General features: G+C 52.8%; 1 protein-coding gene across 4 annotated transcripts; it reads left to right on the forward strand.

The window, feature by feature from the left end:
- Window positions 1-2,061: 2,061 nt before the first annotated feature.
- On the forward strand, window positions 2,062-19,771 carry BID (BH3 interacting domain death agonist). 4 transcript variants are annotated; one of them, XM_006071419.4, is made up of 6 exons: window positions 2,062-2,182; window positions 14,161-14,222; window positions 16,029-16,233; window positions 17,406-17,545; window positions 18,042-18,254; window positions 19,321-19,771. In XM_006071419.4, the coding sequence occupies exons 2-6, from the start codon at window positions 14,211-14,213 to the stop codon at window positions 19,327-19,329; spliced, it is 579 nt and encodes a 192-aa protein (XP_006071481.1). In that variant the 5' UTR covers window positions 2,062-2,182; window positions 14,161-14,210; the 3' UTR covers window positions 19,330-19,771. The 4 variants fall into 4 exon arrangements, with proteins under 4 accessions (XP_006071481.1, XP_006071478.1, XP_006071479.1 ...); XM_006071416.4 differs by having other exon boundaries at window positions 2,066-2,182; window positions 19,318-19,771; XM_006071417.4 differs by lacking the exon at window positions 2,062-2,182 and adding an exon at window positions 2,189-2,339 and having other exon boundaries at window positions 19,318-19,771.
- The last annotated feature ends 1,688 nt before the right edge of the window (window positions 19,772-21,459 follow it).

Consider the following 21,459-nt stretch of genomic DNA (forward strand, 5'->3'; position numbering starts at 1 on the left):
GGGAAGTCAGGCCTCACTTCCTAGGTTTCAAGGGACACGAGCCCATCAAAACAGCAGCAACCGTGTGCACAGCCCCTCAGAGTCCTGACCTCAGCCCTGCAGGCTCCCAGGGCCCTTGGCTTGTCTGCCCAGCCCAGGCTCCATGGTAGAAGCAGCTCAGGAGGAAGGTAGGGGACATCCCTGTGTCCCTCTCCTCTTCCTGTCCCTTCAGAACCCAGCACCCTCTGCCTGGATCACCTTCCAACCCCTTGCTTCTGACTCCTGGCCACCCACATAACGGCTTGATATTTGTACACATTGCAAATCGATCACCAGTTGGTCTAGTTAACATCCATCACCTCACATCCTGACATTTTTTTTTCTCTGGATGAAAACCTGTAAGGTCTACTGTCCCAGCAACTTTCATGTACACAACACAACAGTGTTAACCGGTCCCCACGCAGAATATTTCATTCCCGAGACATATTTGTTTTATAACTGGACGTTTGTGTCTTTCGACCCCCTTCACCATACACCACTCACACCCACCCTGCCTCTGGAAACCACCAGTCTGTTTTCTTATCTGAGTTTAGGTGTTTTTAGATTCCACATGTAAGTGAGATCACACAGCATTTGTTTTTCTCTGACTTATCTCACTAAGCATAATGCCCTCACGGTCCATCCATATTCTTGCAAAGAGCAGGAACTCCCATTTATGGCTGAACAGTATTCCATATATATATATACACACACACACACACATACACACACATCTTCGTTACTGGTTTATCAGCCCTTGGACATTGAGGTTGTCCCTGTACCTTGGCTATTGTAAATAATGCTACAGTGAATGTAGAGGTACAGATAGCTTTTCAAGATAGTGATTTCATTGTTTTGGATAAATACCCAGATGCAGAATTGCTAGATCATATAGTAGTTCTGTTCTTAATTTTTCGAGGAATTTCCATAGCGTCTGCACCAACTGACATTCCCTGCATCAGTACACAAGGGTTAGTACACTTTTTTGAAAGTGAAGTCACAGTCAGAGGCCTGGGTAAGGAGACCGAGAGGCATGTCGTCCGTCTGTCACTCAGAACGGGTGAGTGCGAGCTGGTGCTGAGGCTGGAAGGACAACTGGTTGTATGCACTGGTTAGAAGTTATACTCCTCCTGACAAAACTGCAGTGAAAGCCCGGGAGCAGCTTTTAGGGAACATGATTGGGCCTGGCTGGGCCCCATGGCGTACTGGCAATGCATTTGTTGCCCTAGAATGTAGCGGGGGTGGGGGTTGGGGTGGCTAATGGCTTATGCAGGCGGCCTCAGCGGCCAGGTACCGGGGTCTGTTTCCAGCCACTTCGGGGAGAGAGTGCTGAGCTGGGGCCCCGACGGGTGGCTTGTGCTGTTCTCCCTTCACACAGTCCTGTGTTGATTGTCATGAACGTGCCCTTGTTCAGATTTCCTAGATCGTCCCTGTTCCTACTTCCTTCACAGGTGCACATAAAAGCCAGAGAGTTCCTTTAAAGTTAGGTGTGAGATAAAGCCGGACTCCTGTGCAGTGGAAATTGGCAGCTTTGTCCTTTGCTTGTAGGATGTGAAATCTGTCCCTCTGTCTCTCTTGTGTTGGCTGCCAGGAGCTCCATTTAAAAGAATTACTTGCTGTGTATACTTTAACCACTTGGATAAGCAGTTCTGATAGAGAAGCCAAGCTGGGACGTGGATAACACAGCCTACATTTGAAATCTGCTCCATTATGTGACCTTTGTTACATAGCTTCCATTCATTGTAAAATTGGGGCCACAGTCATTTAAGAAAAAGTGGCAAGTACAAAAAGAAAAATCCAGTGACTTTGTAACTTTACTGTAAGCAGTCGATGGTTTCTGGTTATATTTCCTTCCGGTCTTTTTGTTTGTCAAGTTTGGTTTCTATTCCTGAGTTCCCGTCTAGCGACTGCCCTCGTCCCTCTCGGCCTCTGTTCCTGCTTCTCGGCGCTAAGCCTCCTGGCACCGGGGGGCGGGGCGGGGCGGGGCCGCGGAGCTCTTTGGGGAATGTGATGGGTTGGGACCGTGGCCGGTGTGGGCGGGGCGGAAACTACGGGAAGTGGGCCCACGGCGGCTGCGCGCCCCGCCCCCGGGACGTGGTCTTTCCCGCGCGCGCCCCGTGCGCTACGTCGCGCTGCCGTCCTGCCGCCTCGCACTGCGGTGGAGGTGAGTATATCCTGACACCTGCCGTCTGCGCCCCCGGCCCCCTGGCTCCCCTCTCCCGACCCCGCGCTCCGTCCCGCTGCTCCTTCCGCGTGGGGCGGCCGCGGGTCCAGGCGCCTCCCCGGCTCGCGCCGCACTGGGCGTGCTGCGGGCGATGAAGGTAGGTTTATGGAGTGTAGTAATGACCGGACACCCCGGGAGGGCGAGACCTCGGCCGACAGGCCGGGCGCGGGACGCCCTGCGCTGCTGGGGTAGGAGAGCCCTCACGGGAAGGGTGCTTGTCACCCGGAGGGGTGGTCTTCACTGAGGGGGTGGTCTTCACTGAGGGGGCCTCACCACGGAGACGTTTCCGGGCAATTCCTCCCTCCCCCCACGGCTGTGCCCTACCTGCGGGTCTGTCTGCTGCCCAGGCCTCCTCGGCGGCCTCCGCAGGGGCAAGTGGTTCCAATCTCGGTCCCGCCGTCGCGGCCTGGGTGGGTCGGGAAGGGGGCCCTCCTGGACCTGCGTCCCTGCCATCTCTGGGCAAAGCCTGAGCTCGGGCCCCCTAGTCCTGGAAGAGAGTCTGTGGTCGAGTCTGGGGAGGGTGGGAGGAGCCCGTCGGCTGCTGAGATCGAGGTGGCTCTAGGATGGCACCGGGGGAAGCGGATGGGGTGGCCAGAGGGGCGGCCTAGAAGGGTCGGTCGTCTCTGGGCGGGGCTCGGGGGGGCTGCGCGGATCCCGTGCTGTGTGGTGGGAATGGCGACCGTGGGACTCGGGGGATATGGAGGCTCTGGAGCAAAGAGCTGCCCGAACAGGGACGGGGTCCTGTTCCTGTTGTCTTGAATCAGTCCATCTGAGATGGACTCTGAGGTGCTGGGGAGGGGGCTCTGCTCCCAGGCTTTCCCAGACCCAGGACTGGAGGTCCCACTCATTGCAGAGGAGAATGGCCCGCTAGGGAGCCCCAGCCCCGAGGAGGAACGATGAGGGTGACCGGCCTCCCAGGGCCAGGGTCCTGGCAGCGCTGGAGGTGGTGAGCGATATTGCTGCTGTTTTTTTGCCGCTTTAGGGAGAGGGGCCTGGGTCCTGATCCCGGACCGAGTGCTGTGCTGGGGTTCTGGGACACTGCCTCTGGGCAGTGGACCCTTAGAAGCCTTGCTCCAGAGCTGTGGCCAGTGCTCCTGTGGCTGCATCTCTGGTGGTGGGTGTCTGGTGGAGGGAATGCGGGCGTGGAGTGCCTGCCCACTGGACCTCCAGTGCTCACCTGGCTGGGCCCCCAGAGGTCACGTGAGTGCTCACCTGAGGACAAGCCTGTGACAGAGTTCACAGTGCCACACACACTGATCCAAGCCTGTGACCTCAGAGTCCGGCTCTCCTGGTTGGAGTGGGCTGCCTGGGTTCCCGATGTGCCTTGCCTGGTACCTCTGGACCTGGTAGAGCCGGGGGTGGGGTGGGGGGTGGTGGGATGTGGGCAGGGCCCTGCCTTTCTGCACATCCCTCCCTGCTGGCAGCTGTGGGGGTGGGGAAAGCATTGGGCTGGTGCCTGGACCCTGGACCCTTGTTGGGGCTGTTCTCCAACAACTGTCCTGGCCTCCCGGTCCCCAATCCCCGCCCGGAACCCAGCCCTTCCCTCCTTCCTTTCCTCCTTTTCCTGATGTGTTTCCTTCCTCTTTTCTTCCTGCTGTGCTGGACTGAATGGGAAAGTTGCCCGTGAATAGCAAACATGAGCACCTGGATGGACTACAGAGCAACCACTTCTGGAGGTTCTGTGAAAATTGAGTTCTCGTTGGCTCTTGTGTACAGTGCCCAGCATCCTGGAAGCCACCCACTTAGATGGCAAGGAGGTGGCTCGTTTGCAGTCACCCTCTGCCTGCTAGTGTCCTGTCAGCTTGGGCAGGGGAGGGAACCAGTGCCCTCTGAGTCACGCAGCAGGGTTAAGAGGGGCTGGTGACCTTCCGGTGCATGAAAACCTTCTGTCCTTGGGGAGGGAGGTGGCAGCCAGGAGCAAGCTGCCACACGTGAGGAGAGGCCTCTTCTGGGTCCAGGGCTCCTGCTCACCAGAAGGCCATGGAGACATCCCTTTGCTTTTCTGTGGCTCTAAGGGGAGAGTAGTTATTGCAGAGGTGGACCTTGACGCCCCAGGGGGGCTTCAGGACGCCTGGCCCCCACGGGTCATCTTGCCCCACCCCCTGTGCACACATCTGTTGGGGGCCAGGGAGGGCAGGGCAGCGGGAGACACGGACACTGGACTTGGAGCGCCTGGTGGGGTGGGGGAGTTGCACTTCCAGGGCCTGTGTGTGGGGTGGCTCCCCCACTTATCTCACTGTCCCCTCCTTCAGGCTGCGTTTTTCTAAAACCCTTTTTTGAGATATTTCCTATGCTATAAAATTTGCAAACTCGAAGTGGTTTCCAGTGTATTTGCAAAGTTGTGCGGCCATCACCACAGTCTAATTTTAGAATGTCTCAACAGCCCCAGAAGAAACCACGCACATCATCGGTTACCCCCAGTCCCTTCATCCCCACGCAACACTTTTTCCTCTGTGGATTCACCAGTTCTGGGAAGTTCACATCAATGGAACCATACCATGAATCATTCCATGAATGAACTCTGGTTTTCTGTGACTCACTCAGCTTCATGTTTCAGAGTTCATCCATGTTGCAGCCTGTATGAGAAATTCACTCCCTTTTTATGGTCAAATAATATTCCATTTTATGGATCTACTACATTTTCCTTATCCATTCAACAGTTGATAGACATTCGACTTTTGGTTACTTTGGATAACGTCATGACGAGCGTTCACGTGAGCGTGTGTCTTCATTTCTGTTGTGTGTATACATAGCTAGGAGTGGAATTTCTGGGTCATGTGATAACTCTTAACATTCTGGAAAGAATGAAGAGTCTTCCCGACCCAGGGATCAAACACAGGTCTCCTGCATTGCAGGCAGACTATTTACTATCTGCGCCACCAGGGAAGCCTAACATTCTGAGGAGTTGCAAAACTTCCAAAGCGTCTGCACTGTTTTCCACGCCGCCCTGCCCCCGAGAGATCTGTGCACGTGGTGTGGAGTCCCGGCTGAGCCGCGTCTTTGCTGCCTCTTGCTGTCACCTTTCGATTCTAGCCCTCCTAGTGGATGTGAAAGTGAGTCTTCACATTCACTTTTCTTTCTTTTCTTACTTCCTCCCTCCCTTCCTTTGCACTTTATGCTTGGCTTTTAGTAAAGATTTTAGTTCCCTGACCAGGGAGCCCTAACCACCAGGAAATTCCCCTTCATTGCGGTTTGATGAGCATTTCTGTAGTGGGGTCACACAGAGTCGGACACGACTGAAGTGACTCAGCAGCTTAGCAGCAGTGGTTAGTGATGTTGAGCCTCTTCACCTGTGCTGTTGACCATCTGTATGTCTTTGGATCCTGTTAAAATCTTTCACCCAGTTTCCAGTTGAAATGTGTTTTTATTGTTACAAGAATTCTTTATATGTTTTGAGTACTAGTCTCTTGTCTGATGAATTACTTGCAAGCATTTTTTTTCCCATTCTGTGGATTGTCTTTTTATTGCTTATGTCCTTTGAAGTGCCAAGGTTTAATTATCAAGAAGTTCAGTTTGTCTATTTTTCATTTTGTATGGCTTGTTCTTCTCTCTTATATGGTGTCGTATCTAAGAAATCACTGCCTTATCCAAGGCCGTAAAGTTTTATTTCTTTGTTCTCTTCTGTGATCTGTTCTGAGGTAGATTTTGTGTATAATACGAGGGAGGGGCCTCAGTTGATGCTTTTGCTCCCGTGATACCAGTTGTCTCAGTACCGCTGACCCCTTTGTCAGAGGCGGATGTGCCGCAGGCATTGGGCTTTGTTTCTGGACTTCTGCGCCACTGCCGGTACCACACGGTCTCAACTCCTGTCAGTCAGTCATGTCTTGAAGTTGGGGAGTGAGTCTACCAGCTTTGTTCTTTTTCTCATTGGCTATTCTGTGCCCCTTGCATTTCCTTATGAAAGAGGAACCATTTCTCTCTTTCTGTGAAAAAGCCTGGTGGGAGCTTGCGGGGATCCTGTTGAGTCCGTGGGTGTTTTTCCAGCTTGTGGACCGGAATGAGCCCGCTTATTTGGATCTGTGCTTTTCTGCAATGAAAAGCGTGCACAGTTTTCAGGGTACAGCTCTTACGCTTCTTCTGTCCAACGTGTTCCAGAGTATTTAACTTTTCTCGCTGCTGTCCTAGTTCTGTTTCTCTTTCAGATGCTAATCGCTGGCACACACAAGTACAGTGGGCTTACAAGGTCTGTGTCCTGCAGTGTTGGTGAACTCACTTGTTACTTGCTGGGCTATTTTAGTGGATTCGTTGGGTGTTTCCACATGTGAGCTCTTGTCTAATCGGGATGTCTTACAGCCTCTCTGTTGATGCCAGTGTGTGCAGCCACGGTTGAAAACCAGTGGTCCCCAGGCCTTAAGATGGAGCAGGGACCGAGTAGGGGAGCAGGTGAGTGAGTGGTGGGGTCTGTGGGGAAGCCCAGCACAGAGGAGGCGGAGAGTGGCGTCCCACACTCCAGCGAGTCCAGGCGGTGCTTGGTGGAAGTGGGGCCCCAGTGTGTCCTGGGTGAGTCGTCAGAAGGAGCCCACATGGGTGCTGGGCTGGGCTCCCGCTCGCTTCCATTCACTCGCTTCAGGGGAAGGACTGGCACAGGTGATCTGAGTGGAACTGGCAGCGGCCATACAAACCCATGTTTTCAGAAACTGGCTGAATCATCTTACTGGTTTCTTCATTAATTAATGAGCTAAATAAAATCTTGGGCATATTTCATTTTATTGTTCTATATTTGTGGGAAAATCATGGTTTTGCCATTTCTCTGTGTTGGCAGTTTTGGAGCCATGCCCGAAAGCATGCCTGGTAGACTTGGCCCCAGAGGCCGTGTCTCAGGCCAGTGGAACAGCTCTGTCTAGAGAGTGTTTGGCTGGGTTTCAGGTTTGCGCACGTGGACAAGTTTCTCCACTGGTGGTCTTGCTGACTGTGTCCTTGTGGGAGACGTGGGAGGTCTGCTCTGTGTCGAGCAGGAGAGGACAGAGAATCCGGGTGGTCAGATGGCGGTTTGTGTCCTTGGTCTTTTGAGCTCAGTTCATAATTTTGTGCCACCACAGGGAACCAGTCCTTGCATCTGGACGCGTGAGCCTTGGCGTTTCTGCGTTTGCTCTTGACTTGGTGCGGAACTTGTGGGACCAAAGCTGGGTGCTGTCTGTGTGTCTGCTATTCAGAAAGACCTTTGCCTCTTGGTGTGTAAATGTGGGAAGCATTTTTTTCATCATTGAGGAGTTTGGTTGTAAAGTATCTTAAATTGGAAGAACTGTGTCCTCATTGGCTTTTGGACTTAAATATGTTTATGAAAGTCAAATTTATCTTAAATTTCCATGAAATCAGGAAATCTCATTTCTAATAGTTTAAATACTTTAGACTTTCAAAAAATTAAAAATACACCAAAACAAACTCAGAAACGTTTTAAGAACATATGTTCACAAACACTCACAGATACAGAAAACAAACCAGTGGTTACCAGTGGGGAGTGGGCTTCCCTGGTGGCTCAGATGGTAAAGAATCTGCCTACAATGTAGGAGACCCAGGTTTGATTCCTGGGTCAGGAAGATCCCCTGGAGAAGGAAATGGCAGCCCACTCCAGTACTCTCGCCTAGAGAATCCCATGGACAGAGGATCCTGGCAGGCTACGGTCCACGGGGTCACAAGAGTTGGACACGACTTAGCAACTAAACCACTGGCAGTGGGGAGAGGGAGGGGGGGAGCACGATGGGGTTAGGGGTTAAGAGAGAAACAATGGAGCGTAGAATACGTGAGCTCCAAGGGCAGTGCTGCATACCACAGGAACGTAGTATTTTATAGTAATTATGAAGTAGTATAACCTTTAAAAACGGTGGATACTATGTTGCATACCTGTAACTTATATAATACTGTACATCAACTATATCTCTGTATAAAAAGAAGAGTACAGGTTCACATAGTTAAGGTAAATCTTTGACAAATGAGAATAAATTAAATTTTGGATTTTAAAAAGCTGTGTTTTCTCTGATTTATCAATATTACTGATAAGTCAATACTTAATGTTGATTACATGTAGTAATCAATATTCACTATACTAGTAAATTGTATATTATATGCTAATTGGTTCCTCTCTGCCCCACCTCCACCCCCTGCAAACTTCTATAGATTTCCTTCTCAAATCAACTGATACTATTCTTAGTGTTTAAAGTTACGAGAAATGTAAATTTGTTTTCAACTAAACTGAATAGAATTCTGACAGTGTTTTTAACAGTATTCCAGATTACAGCGTGAACACTGAATTAATGATGGCAATCATTGTATACCCAGGCGATTTCTAAATAAGACAGGATCCAAAAGCATTGGGTACCAGGTGTATTTTAAGTGTTTTCAGTGTTCTCAGCAGGGCTTTGTCGTTGGCTGGCATCACTGAGTGTGTGTGCGCCTGGGGGAAGCTCAGGATGTGTGTGGCTGGGAAGTGACATCTGAACCGTGTGAGACCTAGTCACCTGATTCTCTGTGAAAGAGTCAGTCACTTTGGTTAAGTATCTTAATTAAAATGGATGGCAGAGAAAACTGTTGTGTTAATAGATATGCTTTTATTTTCAAGGGAAAGGTCTAGTTCCTCCCCTCCAACCTTTTGGTCTCTAAGACTCTTTTACACACAAAAATGACTGAGGACCCTGAAAAGCTTTTGATTAACCGGGTTTTATCTATTTTCTGTGTTAGAAAGTAAAACTGGAGAAAATTTTAAAATATTGTTGATACGTTTGGATGTATCAGTGCCCATTGCTTGTTAACATTTTTAATACAGTGCGTTACAGAACAAAGCTTTTAGTGAGAACGTGGTTTCATAATGTTGCAAATCTCAAATGTCTGAGACTGAAAAGAAGCTATGAAAGTTTGCTTGGTTTGTTTGTTTGTTTTTGGATTTTGGGCCTCACCGCATAGCTTGCGGGAACTTAGTTCCCAGACCAGGGCTTGAACCTGGGCCCCCTGCATTGGAAGCATGGAATCCTAACCACTGCACCCACCACCTGGGAAGCCCTAAAACAATAATTTTTGATGCTTTATGTTCTAAAGGGAAAAACAGTCCCACCAAGAACAAAGGTTCATCACTTACGAGGAGCTAAGGGGTTCTTAGTTCACTGACAACCGTGCCCTGTTCCGCAGGCATCCCTGACCCCGTCGTAAATGACCAAGTGGGCTCTGATGGTGCTTCTGGAGGTTGGACCCTGAATTTAGAGGAAAGACGTTGTTTTCAGGATATCTTTTACACCTACAACTGTCATTGAGACTTCCCAGAGAATCCCACAGGCTGTTCATCTTCTAAAAAGAGCGATTATGTAATCAGCTTTGTTTGACGTGTTACTGTGGGAAGAGCAGCTGTCTGAAGAGGTGCTGGCTCACGCTTCCTTGGTCTAGTTTACAGGAAAACGTAACACTCATGTGAGTGTTGCAGAAACTCTTGCTCCGTGGGGACGCCGTCGCTGTCCATAATCTGTTTATTCTCAGGGGAACACAGATCACAAGAGACTCCGACCCTGTCCCGTCTGCTCTCGGAGAAGTCTGTGAGTCACCGCTGGCAGGCCCTGCCCTCTGGAGGCGACTCGGGGCTTTTCGGTGTGTATCCGCAGTAGAGGACAGACTCAGAGGCTCATGCAAGTGGTAATACCGGGCACTCTGAACTAGTGCTACTGCAAAAACAGGCTTCAGCAACTCAGAGCCGCGCCTGGAGCTGCGGTGAGGGGCCCCGCGCTCTTCTGGAGGCAGGCAGTGGGTGAGGCCACGGCGGGGACCTGATGGTTCGCTTGCAGTGGTGCTGAGATGGTGTTTGTTCCCTAGACACATGAAGAGCCTTTCTCTTTCTGAAACTCTCTGTAGCCCATACACATCTGTTAGATGGAACTGACATCTGGTCCCCCCCCGATAGAATTAAGTTTCCTCATTTTGTGTGGTGGCTCAACAGCAAAGAACCCACCTGCAATACAGGAGACCTGGGTTTGATTCGTGAGTCGGGAAGACCTCCTGGAGGAGGAAATGGCAACCCACTCCAGTATTCTTGCCTGGGGAATCCCTAAAGACAGAGGAGCCTGGCAGGCTACTGTCCACGGCGTTTCAAGCAGTCAGACATGACTTAGGAACTAAATAACAACAAACTGTTACTTGCATAGGTTCAAAAGGAAGTTTTTTTCAAACATTTTTCATTGTGGTGGAACAGATGCAAAATTATACATATAATCATTTTATGTGTGCAGCTCAGTAGCATGAATAAGGAATTAGTAATTCTCTAGAAACGGACATGATTGCTCGTGTAAGTGGAGCCGGTCCGTGTGTGTCTTCCTGTGTCTGGCTTGTTTCATTCGGTGTGACGTCCTCAGCGTTCCTCCATGTTGCCCCAGTTTCCCTCTTTTTTGTATGGGGAAAATGTATGTCCACCTGCATTGAGACCCCGCACCCCCACCGTCCCGTCCAGAACCCTGCGTCTTACCACCCGGGCTGCCGGCCACTTGGGGTCTGCCCTTGGGGTCTGCCTCCTGTCACTTGGCACAGTGTCCTCCGGGTCCCGCGTGCAGGTGCCAGGATTTCCCTCTTTCTGAGGCTGAGTGAGGCTCACTGTGATGGGCACAGTGTTCGTCTGCTCACCCGTCGTGGACATTTGCACTACAGTCCTTGTTCTTTTTACCGGGATGTAGTATAATTTGACAAAATAAGAGCCTTCCTGGGAATGTCCTATCTCCGAATGGTGCTTGTGTGAGCTGCTGTGATATGCCACTTGTCTCAGAACTGAGCTGCCTTTTAGGGAGCGAAGCCTGTAGAGCCTCTCGGGAAAGCCAGTCTGGGCCAAGGGTCCCCACCTACTGTGATGGAAAGGAAGGTTGCCTCCTGCAGGCCAGGGAACCTGAGATGACCAGAGGGCCCAGGACTGAATGTACAGGTGGATGGTGGCAGAGCAACCTGCCCAGTCCTCACCCACAGTGACCAGTCACCCACTCACACAGAGTGACCAGCCCAGGGAGGTCAAGTCAGACTGCTCTCTGGGACAGTCCAGACACGATCACTGACAGCTCCCTAATTTTCGTTCCTGCCTGTGACGTGCAGCCAGGCTGGCCATCACACAGGTGGCCCTGGCCAGCAGGCCCCCAGCTCTCTCCACGGCTGCCCCACAGAACTGCCCCCTCCTTTGTCTGCCACGTGTGAGTGTCTGATCAGTGTCCCTAGTCCCCTGACCGGGCTTGCTTTGCTCCAGACAAGTCCCACATGTTTAGGGGAGCTGCAAGTGGTGGACCCTACAGCACAGCTTCACCTGTCTTCTGCCCTCAGGGTGGCAGAGTCCAGCCCAAGGTTCCTGGTGAAAATTTCCAGACGGAAGGTGATCTTGTGACCTTGTGTTGTTGTTCAGTCACTCAGTTGTATCCAACTCTTTGCGACCCCACGGACTGCAGCACGCCAGGCCTCCCTGTCCTTCACCATCTGGAGCTGGCTCAAACTCATGTCCCTTGTGACAGTGATGCCATCCAACCATCTCACCCTCTGTCGTCCCCTTCTCCTCCTGCCCTCAATCTCTCCCAGCATCAGGGTCTTTTCTAAGGAGTTGGCTCTTCACATCAGGTGGCCAAAGTATTGGAGCTTCAGCTTTAGCATTAGTTCTTCCAATGAATATTCAGGACTGATTTCCTTTAGGATTGACTGGTTGGATCTCCTTGCAGTCCAAGGGACTCTCAAGAGTCTTCTCCACTACCACAGTTCAAAAGCATCAATTCTTCAGCGCTAAGCTTTCTTTATGGTCCAGCTCTTACATCCATACATGATGACTGGAAAAATCATAGCTTTGGCTAGATGGACCTTTGTCAGCAAAATTATGTCTCTGCTTTTTAGTATGCTGTCTAGGTTGGTCATCGGAGAAGGCAATGGCACCCCACTCCAGTACTCTTGCCTGGAGAATCCCATGGACGGAGGAGCCTGGTAGGCTGCAGTCCATGGGGTTGTGGAGTCAGACATGACTGAGCGACTTCACTCTCACTTTTCACTTTCATGCATTGGAGAAGGAAATGGCAACCCACTCCAGTGTTCTTGCCTGGAGAATCCCAGAGACGGCAGAGCCTGGTGGGTTGCTGTCTATGGGGTCACACACAGTCGGACACGACTGAAGCGACTTAGCAGCAGCAGCAGCAGGTTAGTCATAGCTTTTCTTCCAAGGAGCAAACATCTTTTAATTTCATGGCTGCAGTCACCATCTGCAGTGATTTTGGAGCCCAAGAAAGTAAAGTCTCTCACTGTTTCCATTGTTTCCCCGTATGTTTCCCATGAAGTGATGGGACCAGATGCCGTGATCTTTGTTTTTTGAATGTTGAATTTTCAGCCAGCTTTTTCATTCTCTTTCATCTTCATCAAGAGGCTCTTTTATTTCCTCTTTGCTTTCTGCCATAAGGGTGGTGTCATCTGCATATCCGAGGTTATTGATATTTCTCCCTGCAGTATTGATTCCAGCTAGTGCTTCATTCAGCCCGGTATTTCACATGATGTACTCTGCATATAAGTTAAATAGGCAGGGTGGTAATATACAGCCTTGACATACTCCTTTCTCAATTTGGAACCAGTCCGTTGTTCCATGTCCAGTTCTAACTGTTGTTTCTTGCCCTGCATACAGGTTTCTCAGGAGGCAGGTGAGATGGTCTGTTATTCCCACCTCTAAGAATTTTCCACAGTTTTTTGTGATCCACACAGTCAACGGCTTTAACATAATCAATGAAGCAGATGTTTTTCTGGAATTCTCTTGCTTTTTCGATGATCCAGTAGATGTTGGCAATTTGATCTCTGGTTCCTTTGCCTTTTCTAAATCCAGCTTGAACATCTGGAAGTTCTCAGTTCGGGTACTGTTGAAGCCTGGCTTGGAGAATTTTGAGCATTACTTTGCTATCGTGTGAGATGAGTGCATTTGTGTGGTAGTTTGAAGATTCTTTGGCATTGCCTTTCTTTGGGATTGGAATGAAAACTGACCTTTTCCAGTCCTGTGGCCACTGCTGAGTTTTCCAAATTTGCTGGCATATTGAGTGCAACACTTGAACAGCAGCATCTTTTAGGATTTGAAATAGCTCAGCTGGAATTCCATCACCTCCACTAGCTTTGTTCATGATGATGCTTCCTAAAGTCCCCTTGACTTCACGCTCCAGGATCGTGGTTATCTGGGTCATTAAGATCTTTTTTGTATAGTTCTTCTGTGTATACTTGCCACGTCTTACATCTTCTGCTCCTGTCTCCTGGAGGTGAACTGGTTTTCTGTTCTGTTTTTAACCTCCTGTGTATGTAGGAACCATATGGAATTGCCAAGTTTGACTTTTTGCCCTACAGAGCAGCAATTCATTGGGTTTAGCCTAATGCTGTGTATGAACAGAGTATGCTGTGCATACATTTTAAAACGGGTTGTTCTGTTGAGACTGATCTGCAGACACTTGTTACTCTGGGTGTCTCTACGATGCACACAGAGCTCTCCGTCTTCTATATTTTCCATGTCGGGGGCATAATCTTCTAAGATTTGGTCTGATGAGCTTTCACCTACGCAGTTTAGTGTGGAATTGACACCATCCCAAAGCCTTAGTCTTCCGTGACTGTCAGGTAGACATTCTTTCTCCTCCTGTTACACACCTTGCCGTGCAGCCACGGTGCCTTGGGGCCGGCAGCTGGGTAGGGTCTGCAGTGGGACAGATCCGTGGAAATGTCTAGGAATTGCTTGTGGAGGGAGCCCAGCGCTCTGAGTGTTCACTTAGAAACTGTCTGGGAGCCAGATGGCCCTGCCTGCCTGACCAGTGAGCTCAGGGTGGGAGGCTGGACCTGAGGTGGGGGGTGGTCTTGGTCTCAGTTACGAGGAAACTCAGGTGTGTGGCCCGGGGTGCAGATGAGGGGAGCCAGGGCCCAGATGACTCCGTTATCCCCTGCAGGGCCCCACGCCCACCCTCCATGTCCTCTTCCAGGCCGTCCACCCGGAATCCTGTGAGCCGGAGCCCGTGAAGCTGCTTAGGCCATGGATTTGAAGGTCAGATGATGCGGTGGTTGTGGCGGGGGTGGGCGGGCCCGGGGTGACTGGAGCGCACAAGCCCCTGTCCGCTCACTGCCTGTGCCTGGTCGATCCTGGAATGCAAGATGGGTTCAAGGATGTAGGGTCCTTGAGCAGGTTTAGGGTTCAGAAGGGAAGCTGTGGCCGAGCCAATCAGGAGCTCTCATCCATCTCCTTCCCACCCTGGCTTGTGTGGTGTCTTGGGGCGCCCCCTCCCCGCAGGCCCTCCCTCCACATCCCCTCCAGCCCTTTGGGTGCGGCTGCGTCTGGGGCCCTCCTGGTGACTTGTGAACTTGGGCCAGCTTTCTGAATCTGAGCGGACAGCACTGGGGAGGTGGTGTGCTTGGTGGGAGCTTCTGGAGCAACGTTGTGCCAGGCACGGGGCCTTATGCTTCCCAGCCTGGCGGGTCAGGAGCCACTCAGGCAGAAGGGTTTCGGGGAGCTGCCCCTGTGCGGCTTACCTCAATGGCCTCAGGGTGGGGGGGATGCAGAGACTCGCTCCCGGGGTTTGCTTCCCCTTTTCCCTCAACACGGGAGTGCCCCACAGTTGGGTTTGTGGGGAGACATCCATCAGCTTCCTCTTTCTCCCTGCTGTCAGAATTTTCATCCTCTTACAGATTTTTCTGATTTTTCACCTTTGTTAAGCACTCAGCTCAGCAGCATTAAGTTACTCACGTGGCCATATCCCCACCGGCTCTCCCTCAGCCCCGTCCAAGAATAGAGCCCTGAATCAGGATGACCTGGCCTCAGCATGACATCTGCAAAGACCCCCCCTTCCCAGTTAGGTCCTGCTCTCAGGTTCTGGGGGATGCAGTCCAGCCGCCACAGCCCCTCCTCTCCCGGGCAGGACGCCTCCTGAGGCAGAGGGAGCACCTTCGGCAGCCCCTCAGCTGCCAGCGCTGCCTGGCCTCCTGCGAAGATTTAGTAGAGCTGTTACGTGCATTTCCCCTTTTAGGACGAATTCTGGAGAAGTAGAGGCTGCACAGCAATACATAAGCACTTATTTTATGCATTTTATTTCAAACACTTTGCCCTCTAAAACCTGTCCTCTAAGCGTTCTCTGATTTTTTTTCCCTCCCTTCACACTTGCTGCACTGATCTTCGTTGTTGCAGCACGCGAGGAGGTTTTTAGTTGAGGCATGTGGGATCTAGTTCCTTGCCCAGATTGAACCCAAGCTGGACCCCCTGCCCTGGAAGCTTCGAGTCTTAGCTACTGGGCCACCAGGGAAGTCCCTCTGATTAATCAGTATTTTTCTAATCTTTTCTAATGAAAAATATTAAAGACTCAGGAGTACATTTTACTAGGATCTTTACTTTCCCCTCTTGGCCCTCCCGGCCCAGGCTGTGAGCCAGGCGTTCCTGGCCTCTCCAGACACCCTCTCACCCCAGCCCTGCCCGCACATGCTCTTCTGGTTGTAGCGTCCCGCCTGCCCCCTGTGCTGTTTGTGGGCCTGGCAGGGCCTTACCCACCTGAGGGTGGTCAGGCCTGCTCAGAGGCGGGTGGTGTTTGTGGTCACCAGCGCCCAGGTGTGCTGAAAATCTGCTTTAGCACAGCGCCATCCTGGACTCAGGAGATGATGGGAGCGGAGGCGAGCAGGGGTGGCCCCGACCCGTGCGCCTGCCCAGCCTGCCTCCGGGGGATCACCTCTTGCACTGTTGGAGCCTTTCTCGACGTCTGCAGGAGGGAGGCTCTGTGCACTGGCCCCCTGCCTGCCTAGAGGATGCTCAGGCCTTGGACCAGTGAGGCCAGCCCAGGACCACGTTCCCACAATCCTCTCCTCGCAGGTTAGCAACGGCCCCGGCCCCGGGGACGAGCGCACCACGAGCCTGCTGCTGCTGGGCTTCCTGCAGAGCTGCCCCCACTCCTGCTTCCAGAGGGAGCTGGAGGCGCTGGGTCACGAGTTGCCTGGGCGCCTGTTCCATGACGATGAGCTGCAGACGGACGGCAACCGCTGCAGCCACTTCCCCTTGGCAGCGGAAGCGGAGACAGGTAGGCACTGGTCAGCCTCCTCGGCCCTGGGGCCTTCAGGCTCGGCCCCCCATGTCCAATGGAGCAGGCCTCTTGGAGTCTGATCAGTGAAAACCCACTCAGCTTCCGGAGGACTCTTGGCATCAATGTCTTCCATGGATTCACATCTGTGTGCTACAGCCACGCCAACCTCCACGGTCACCAGGCAGTGGGGACCCCGGGCTCGTGCCTGGGGCCGGGCTGTCCCCCAGCTTCAGCTTTTACCACACTGCTGCCTCCACGGAGGCCGTCGGGAGCCCCTTGGGAACTCCCCGGGGAGCCTTTTCAAGTTGTGAGTCAGCCTGTTCCCGGGAGGCCTGGCTTGGAGCCACCTCTTAAGAGGTCCCCACCAGCCAGGGCCCCCTTGGGGACAGAGTAGGAAGGTGTGGGGGCAGGAGGAGCTTTGCTATCCCTGGGGTCCCCCCTCTCACCACCCCACCCTTAGACTTCAGAGCCTCGCTGGAGGCACAGGGCAGGGCCCTCAGGTAGGAAACTGGCCTGTGGGTCAGGAACCTGATGTTGTTTGGCAGTAAAGCACAGGACAGGCCTGGCCGTGTTCACTCGGCTGGATGGGGAGGCCGAGGGGGCACTGAGGGAGGTGGCAGCAGCTGGAGCAAACCAGAGGGGGGCCAGGCTGCAGTGGCACCTTGGGGGTGAGAGGTCCTGTCAACCAGGTAGTCCAGGTCAGAGGCTGTGACTCATCCCCGAGCAGAGGGCGGGCACGTGGGGGGTTCTGGGGGCAGGAGGGGACTACATGCATGTCTCCAGGTCCAGGCATCTCACTGGGCCGCGTGGGGCAGGAGGAGGGACGCAGCGCCTGCCCCTCTGAGTGTGCACTTGCCTGTCCTGCGCCCACTGAGCTCTGGGCTGTGTGGCTGCGAGTGAGCCCCACAGCCGAAAACGCCCGAGCCCAGAACCTTCTCTTCTGGTGGGGGGAGCTCAGAGCACTAGGAAGGAAGTGCGGAGTTGGGGGGCGCTGTGCCTTGGAGCAGACCCAGGGGCAGCCGCTGGGGCGACAGGTTGCCGCCACTTGCTGGACGATGGCTGTTCGCCGCGTGTGAGCGCTCCGCTGCTCTAGTCGTCCTAGTAGTTGTGGGGGCCCCGGGGGAGGGTGTGAGCAGGCGTCACCTCAATCTGCCTCGTCTGGACGTTAGATTCTGAGCGTCAGGAGGAGGCAGTCCGCGAAGTCGCCCGGCAGCTCGCCCAGATTGGGGACAGGCTGGAGGGCAGCATCCACCCAGGGATGGTGGCCGGCCTGGCCTCACGCTTCAGTGTCAGGAGCCTGTCGGAGGAGGTGAGTGGGGAAACCACGGGGCCACTGAGGTCTGTCCTCTGCCTCCTGGCGGACAGACCAGCGTGAGCTTCCGCAGAAGCTGGGGGGAGAATCAGCTTAGAGAATTGTCTCCCGGAAGACCTGTCACCGGACCTCTGAAAACCTGAACCTCAAATCAGGCTCAGGAGTTGGGAGACAACACCCTCAGTGTCACGAGTATGACTCTTCCCCAAACGGGGCCGGAAACACACTCGTGCCGGGCCCGGCCGGTCAGCTTCCTGCCCCCAGGAAGGCCATCCACTTAGGGAGCCTCCCGGCCATCGTGGCTCCCAGGCCACTGGCGCCCCACCTCACTGTTGGTGTGGAAGGTCCTCTGGGGTCCAGGGGTTCACGGAGGCCTCTCCCTGCACCCGTGTGCTGGCCCCAGCCCTGGGTGGGGGCACACCTGCCCCCGGATTTTCCACGGCTGCCCCGGTGGGAGGTGATGGGTAACCACACCCCGCTTCCACGTGCGCAGGACAGGAGGCAGTGCCTGGCGGCTGTGCTAGAACAGCTCATGCAAACCTGCCCTCCGGACATGGACCACGAGAAGACCCAGCTCCTGCTCACCATGCTCTTGGCCAAAAAGATAGCCGACCACTCGCCAGCCTTGCTCCGAGATGTCTTCCGCACAACGGTGACCTTCATCAACCAGAACCTCCTCGCCTATGTGAGGAACTTAGTCCGAAATGTAAGCCCCAGTGGTGGAAGCCCACCTTCCAAATGCAAGCCCAGCCTTGGTCTCCCTTCCCCCCACCTGCGCCCTCCCTGAGCTCTAGGATCCTCACTGCGGGAGTCATGGAGATGGTTGCGGCTGTGAATGCCTTTCGAGCTTCCTCAGCCGTGTTTCTGAGATGGCAGGTGTCACAGGCTCTTGAGAGGTGGGAGTATGGGGGAAGGGCAAGCACAAGCGACGCGCCCGAGCTGGGCTTCCCTGGTCTGCTCTCAGCTCCACCTTTTCACAAATGAGCGTCAGTTCAGTTCAGTCGCTCAGTCGTATCCGACTCTTAGCGACCCTGTGGACTGCAGCACACCAGGCCTCCCTGTCCATCACCAACTTCCAGAGTTTACTCAAACTCATGTCCATTGAGTCCGTGATGCCATCCAACCATCTCATCTTCTGTCGCTCCCTTCTCCTCCCACCTTCAATCTTTCCCAGCATTAGGGTCTTTTCAAATTAGTCAGCTCTTCACATCAGGTGGCCAAAGTACTGGAGTTTCAGTATCAGTCCTTCCAATGAAAATTCAGGGCTGATTTCCTTTAGGATGGACTGGTATAGTTTAAATTAAACACATGCTTTACCTTGGGTGAGAGGTCGAAAGGGGGTTAAAAACCACACGTCTGTCCTCCAACCAGGGTATTGAAAGTCTGGTTTCACAGACCAGCTGGAAGGGAAGTAGGCATACCTTGTCTGTAAACTTGAAGACACTGGTGAGTGGAGCTTTGTGTGTTGGCAGCACTGCTCAGGTGTCTGACCCTTTCTTTCACTACGTACTGATGAGCCTTGAAAGCACTCTCTGTGCACGGCTGTGAAGTTACAGAGGCATTTACAACCGGAGGGTGACGCCAACTCGGCGTCAAACCAGGCTAACTGGTGGAAGGAGAGCAGCCTTTTTTAACAGCTTCCAGACCCTGCAGGGCTGCAACAGAACCTCTCGGTAGAGCCGCTCGGGTGCTGAGTGTGGGCCTGGAGGCCCCCGTGTGGGGTCCTGGTCTGCGACCCTGGCCCACCCCAGCTCCTCCTCTCGCTCCAGCAGATGGACTGAGTGACCACTCGGCAAAAGCAGACTGTGAAGACGCAGGCGGTGTCAACACTGTAGCTGCCGCCTCCACGGACACGAGCTTCGGCCGCTGATCCAGGCTCAGAGAAGACGGCCCGAGACGATCACGGAGTGCCACCTCACCACTTTAAAGCCCGGGGCTGTTTAAGACTTGCTGCGCTAGCGCACCTGGACGGAGATGTTCACGTGTACCTGTGGATATTTCTTCTGCATCCACCCCCACACTGTGCCTTTGTCTGCTGTTGGCCGGGAAGGTCCCCACCTGAAAGTCACCCAAAAGCAGATGGGACTTCCTGGTGGTCCAGTAGTTAGGACTCTGCACTTCCACTGCTGGAGCCTGGGTTTGATCCCTGGTTGGGGAACAGATCCCAAAAGCCTTGTGGTTCAGCCAAAACAGAAAATAAAAGCAAACTGTTCAGAGAGAAAACAAGAACACACTTGTTGTTTTTAAAAAAACAACTTTAATTTTACAATAGTGTGGCACTTCCCAGGGGTCCAGTAGTTAAGACTGTGCTTCCACTGCTGAGGCCTCGATCTGACCCCTGATTAGGAACTAAGATCCCACCTGCCTCATGGTGCAGCCAAAACGAAGGGCCACTGCCTGCCATGTCCACGGAGGACCAGAGAGGGCTGGAGGGGAGTCCCTGTACTCCTTAGAGTGGGAAATTCCCCTGTGAACAGCCTTAATACCAAGCAAGTGCAGGCTTTCCGTTTAAAGACCAAACACCACAAGAGGTTCTGGACTCAAATAAAGGTACAGAGGTGATTTAAAGGCCCATGGTAACCAGTCTCGAGTGTAACTAAATGCACCCTTTTCTCTTTGAGAGAAGTCAAGATTTTGATACAAATTTTAAGCTGCTGGGGCAGCTACTGCCTATCTGTTAGTGATCTTACCCGTGCACCTTCCAGCCCTGCCCCCCTGCTCACCTGTGCCTAAGAAACTGCTTCAGGCAGAACAGGTTTCTAGGCGTGAAAGATGCAAGAACAGACTTAAACATTCAGCATCTATGGCAGTTTCCTTTCCTGGAGACAGAATACAATAAGTACCCAAAGCAATCGGGACTTCCCTGGTGGTCCAGTGGTTAATAACCTGCCTTGTAATGCAGGGGACACGGGTTCAGTCCCTGGTCAGGGAACTGAGACCCCATACGGGGTTGGGGGGGTGGGTGGAAGCCCTCCAACTACTGAACCCATGTGGCAACAAAACAGCCCACATGTTGCCAGTAAGACCCAGTGCAGCCAAGCAAGTAAACACCAACAAAGCGATCACCGCCCACTGAGGGAAACCAGGGAGCACTCACGTTTAGAACACAGCACAGCCTCGTCTGCTCCCAGCGACAAGCGTCGCCTAGGACCGGGTTTGTGTTCCATGTGCATTTGATGCTGGGTGCGGCTCCGGATCGCAGGCCACTGGTGACAGAAACACCCGTGTTAACTGTGAACACGATGTCCTGGGGAAGAATGTGAACACGAGTAACTAAGTACTAACACGTTCTTGTTGCCAAAACCACTTCTCTGTTCCATGAGTTCAAACTTACCAAAAAAGAAAAACAGCTACACGGTTCGGTGTCAAATGCACAGCACCCGAGGCTGGGCCTCAGGCTGACAACTGCAGGGGGGGCGCAAAGTAAATGCAGGTAGTGCCGTCGAGCGTCTGGAAACACAACTCCCAGGTTTAAAGGGTTCACCTCGGTGGGAACAGTCACACACACACACATCAGTCAGTACATCTCAGCAGAGAGAGATTTTCTCAGGAGGGGGCTGATTCTCTTCCAGGAGCAATTAAAAGTGTTGTAAAAGAAGCCCTAAAGCACCAAATAACCTCACTATCTCTTAGAACACTTCACCTTACCTACCACTGTTCTGCTTGTTAATTCAGTAATCCTCTCTTTTGATAAAGTTCATGCAGGTTTTGGTGTCGGGTTTTCCCTGGTGCCTTAGAGGTTAAAGCATCTGCCTGGAATGCAGGAGACCCAGGTTCGATCCCTGGGCCGGGAAGATCCCCTGAAGGAAATGGCAACCCATTCCAGTACTCTTGCCTGGAGAATCTACAGTCCATGGGGTTGCAAAGAGTCGGACACGACTGAGCGACTTGACTTCACTTCACTTTCTAGA

Source organism: Bubalus bubalis, chromosome 4 (assembly GCF_019923935.1).
Source record: "Bubalus bubalis isolate 160015118507 breed Murrah chromosome 4, NDDB_SH_1, whole genome shotgun sequence".
NCBI classification, from domain to species: domain Eukaryota; kingdom Metazoa; phylum Chordata; class Mammalia; order Artiodactyla; family Bovidae; genus Bubalus; species Bubalus bubalis.

Bases quoted from the DNA above. Each gene is read 5' to 3' on its own strand.
- BID (XM_006071416.4), top strand. The intron at 16,234-17,405 runs GTAGGCACTGGT...TCTGGACGTTAG, and splicing joins GGCAGCGGAAGCGGAGACAG to ATTCTGAGCGTCAGGAGGAG. The intron at 17,546-18,041 runs GTGAGTGGGGAA...CCACGTGCGCAG, and splicing joins TCAGGAGCCTGTCGGAGGAG to GACAGGAGGCAGTGCCTGGC.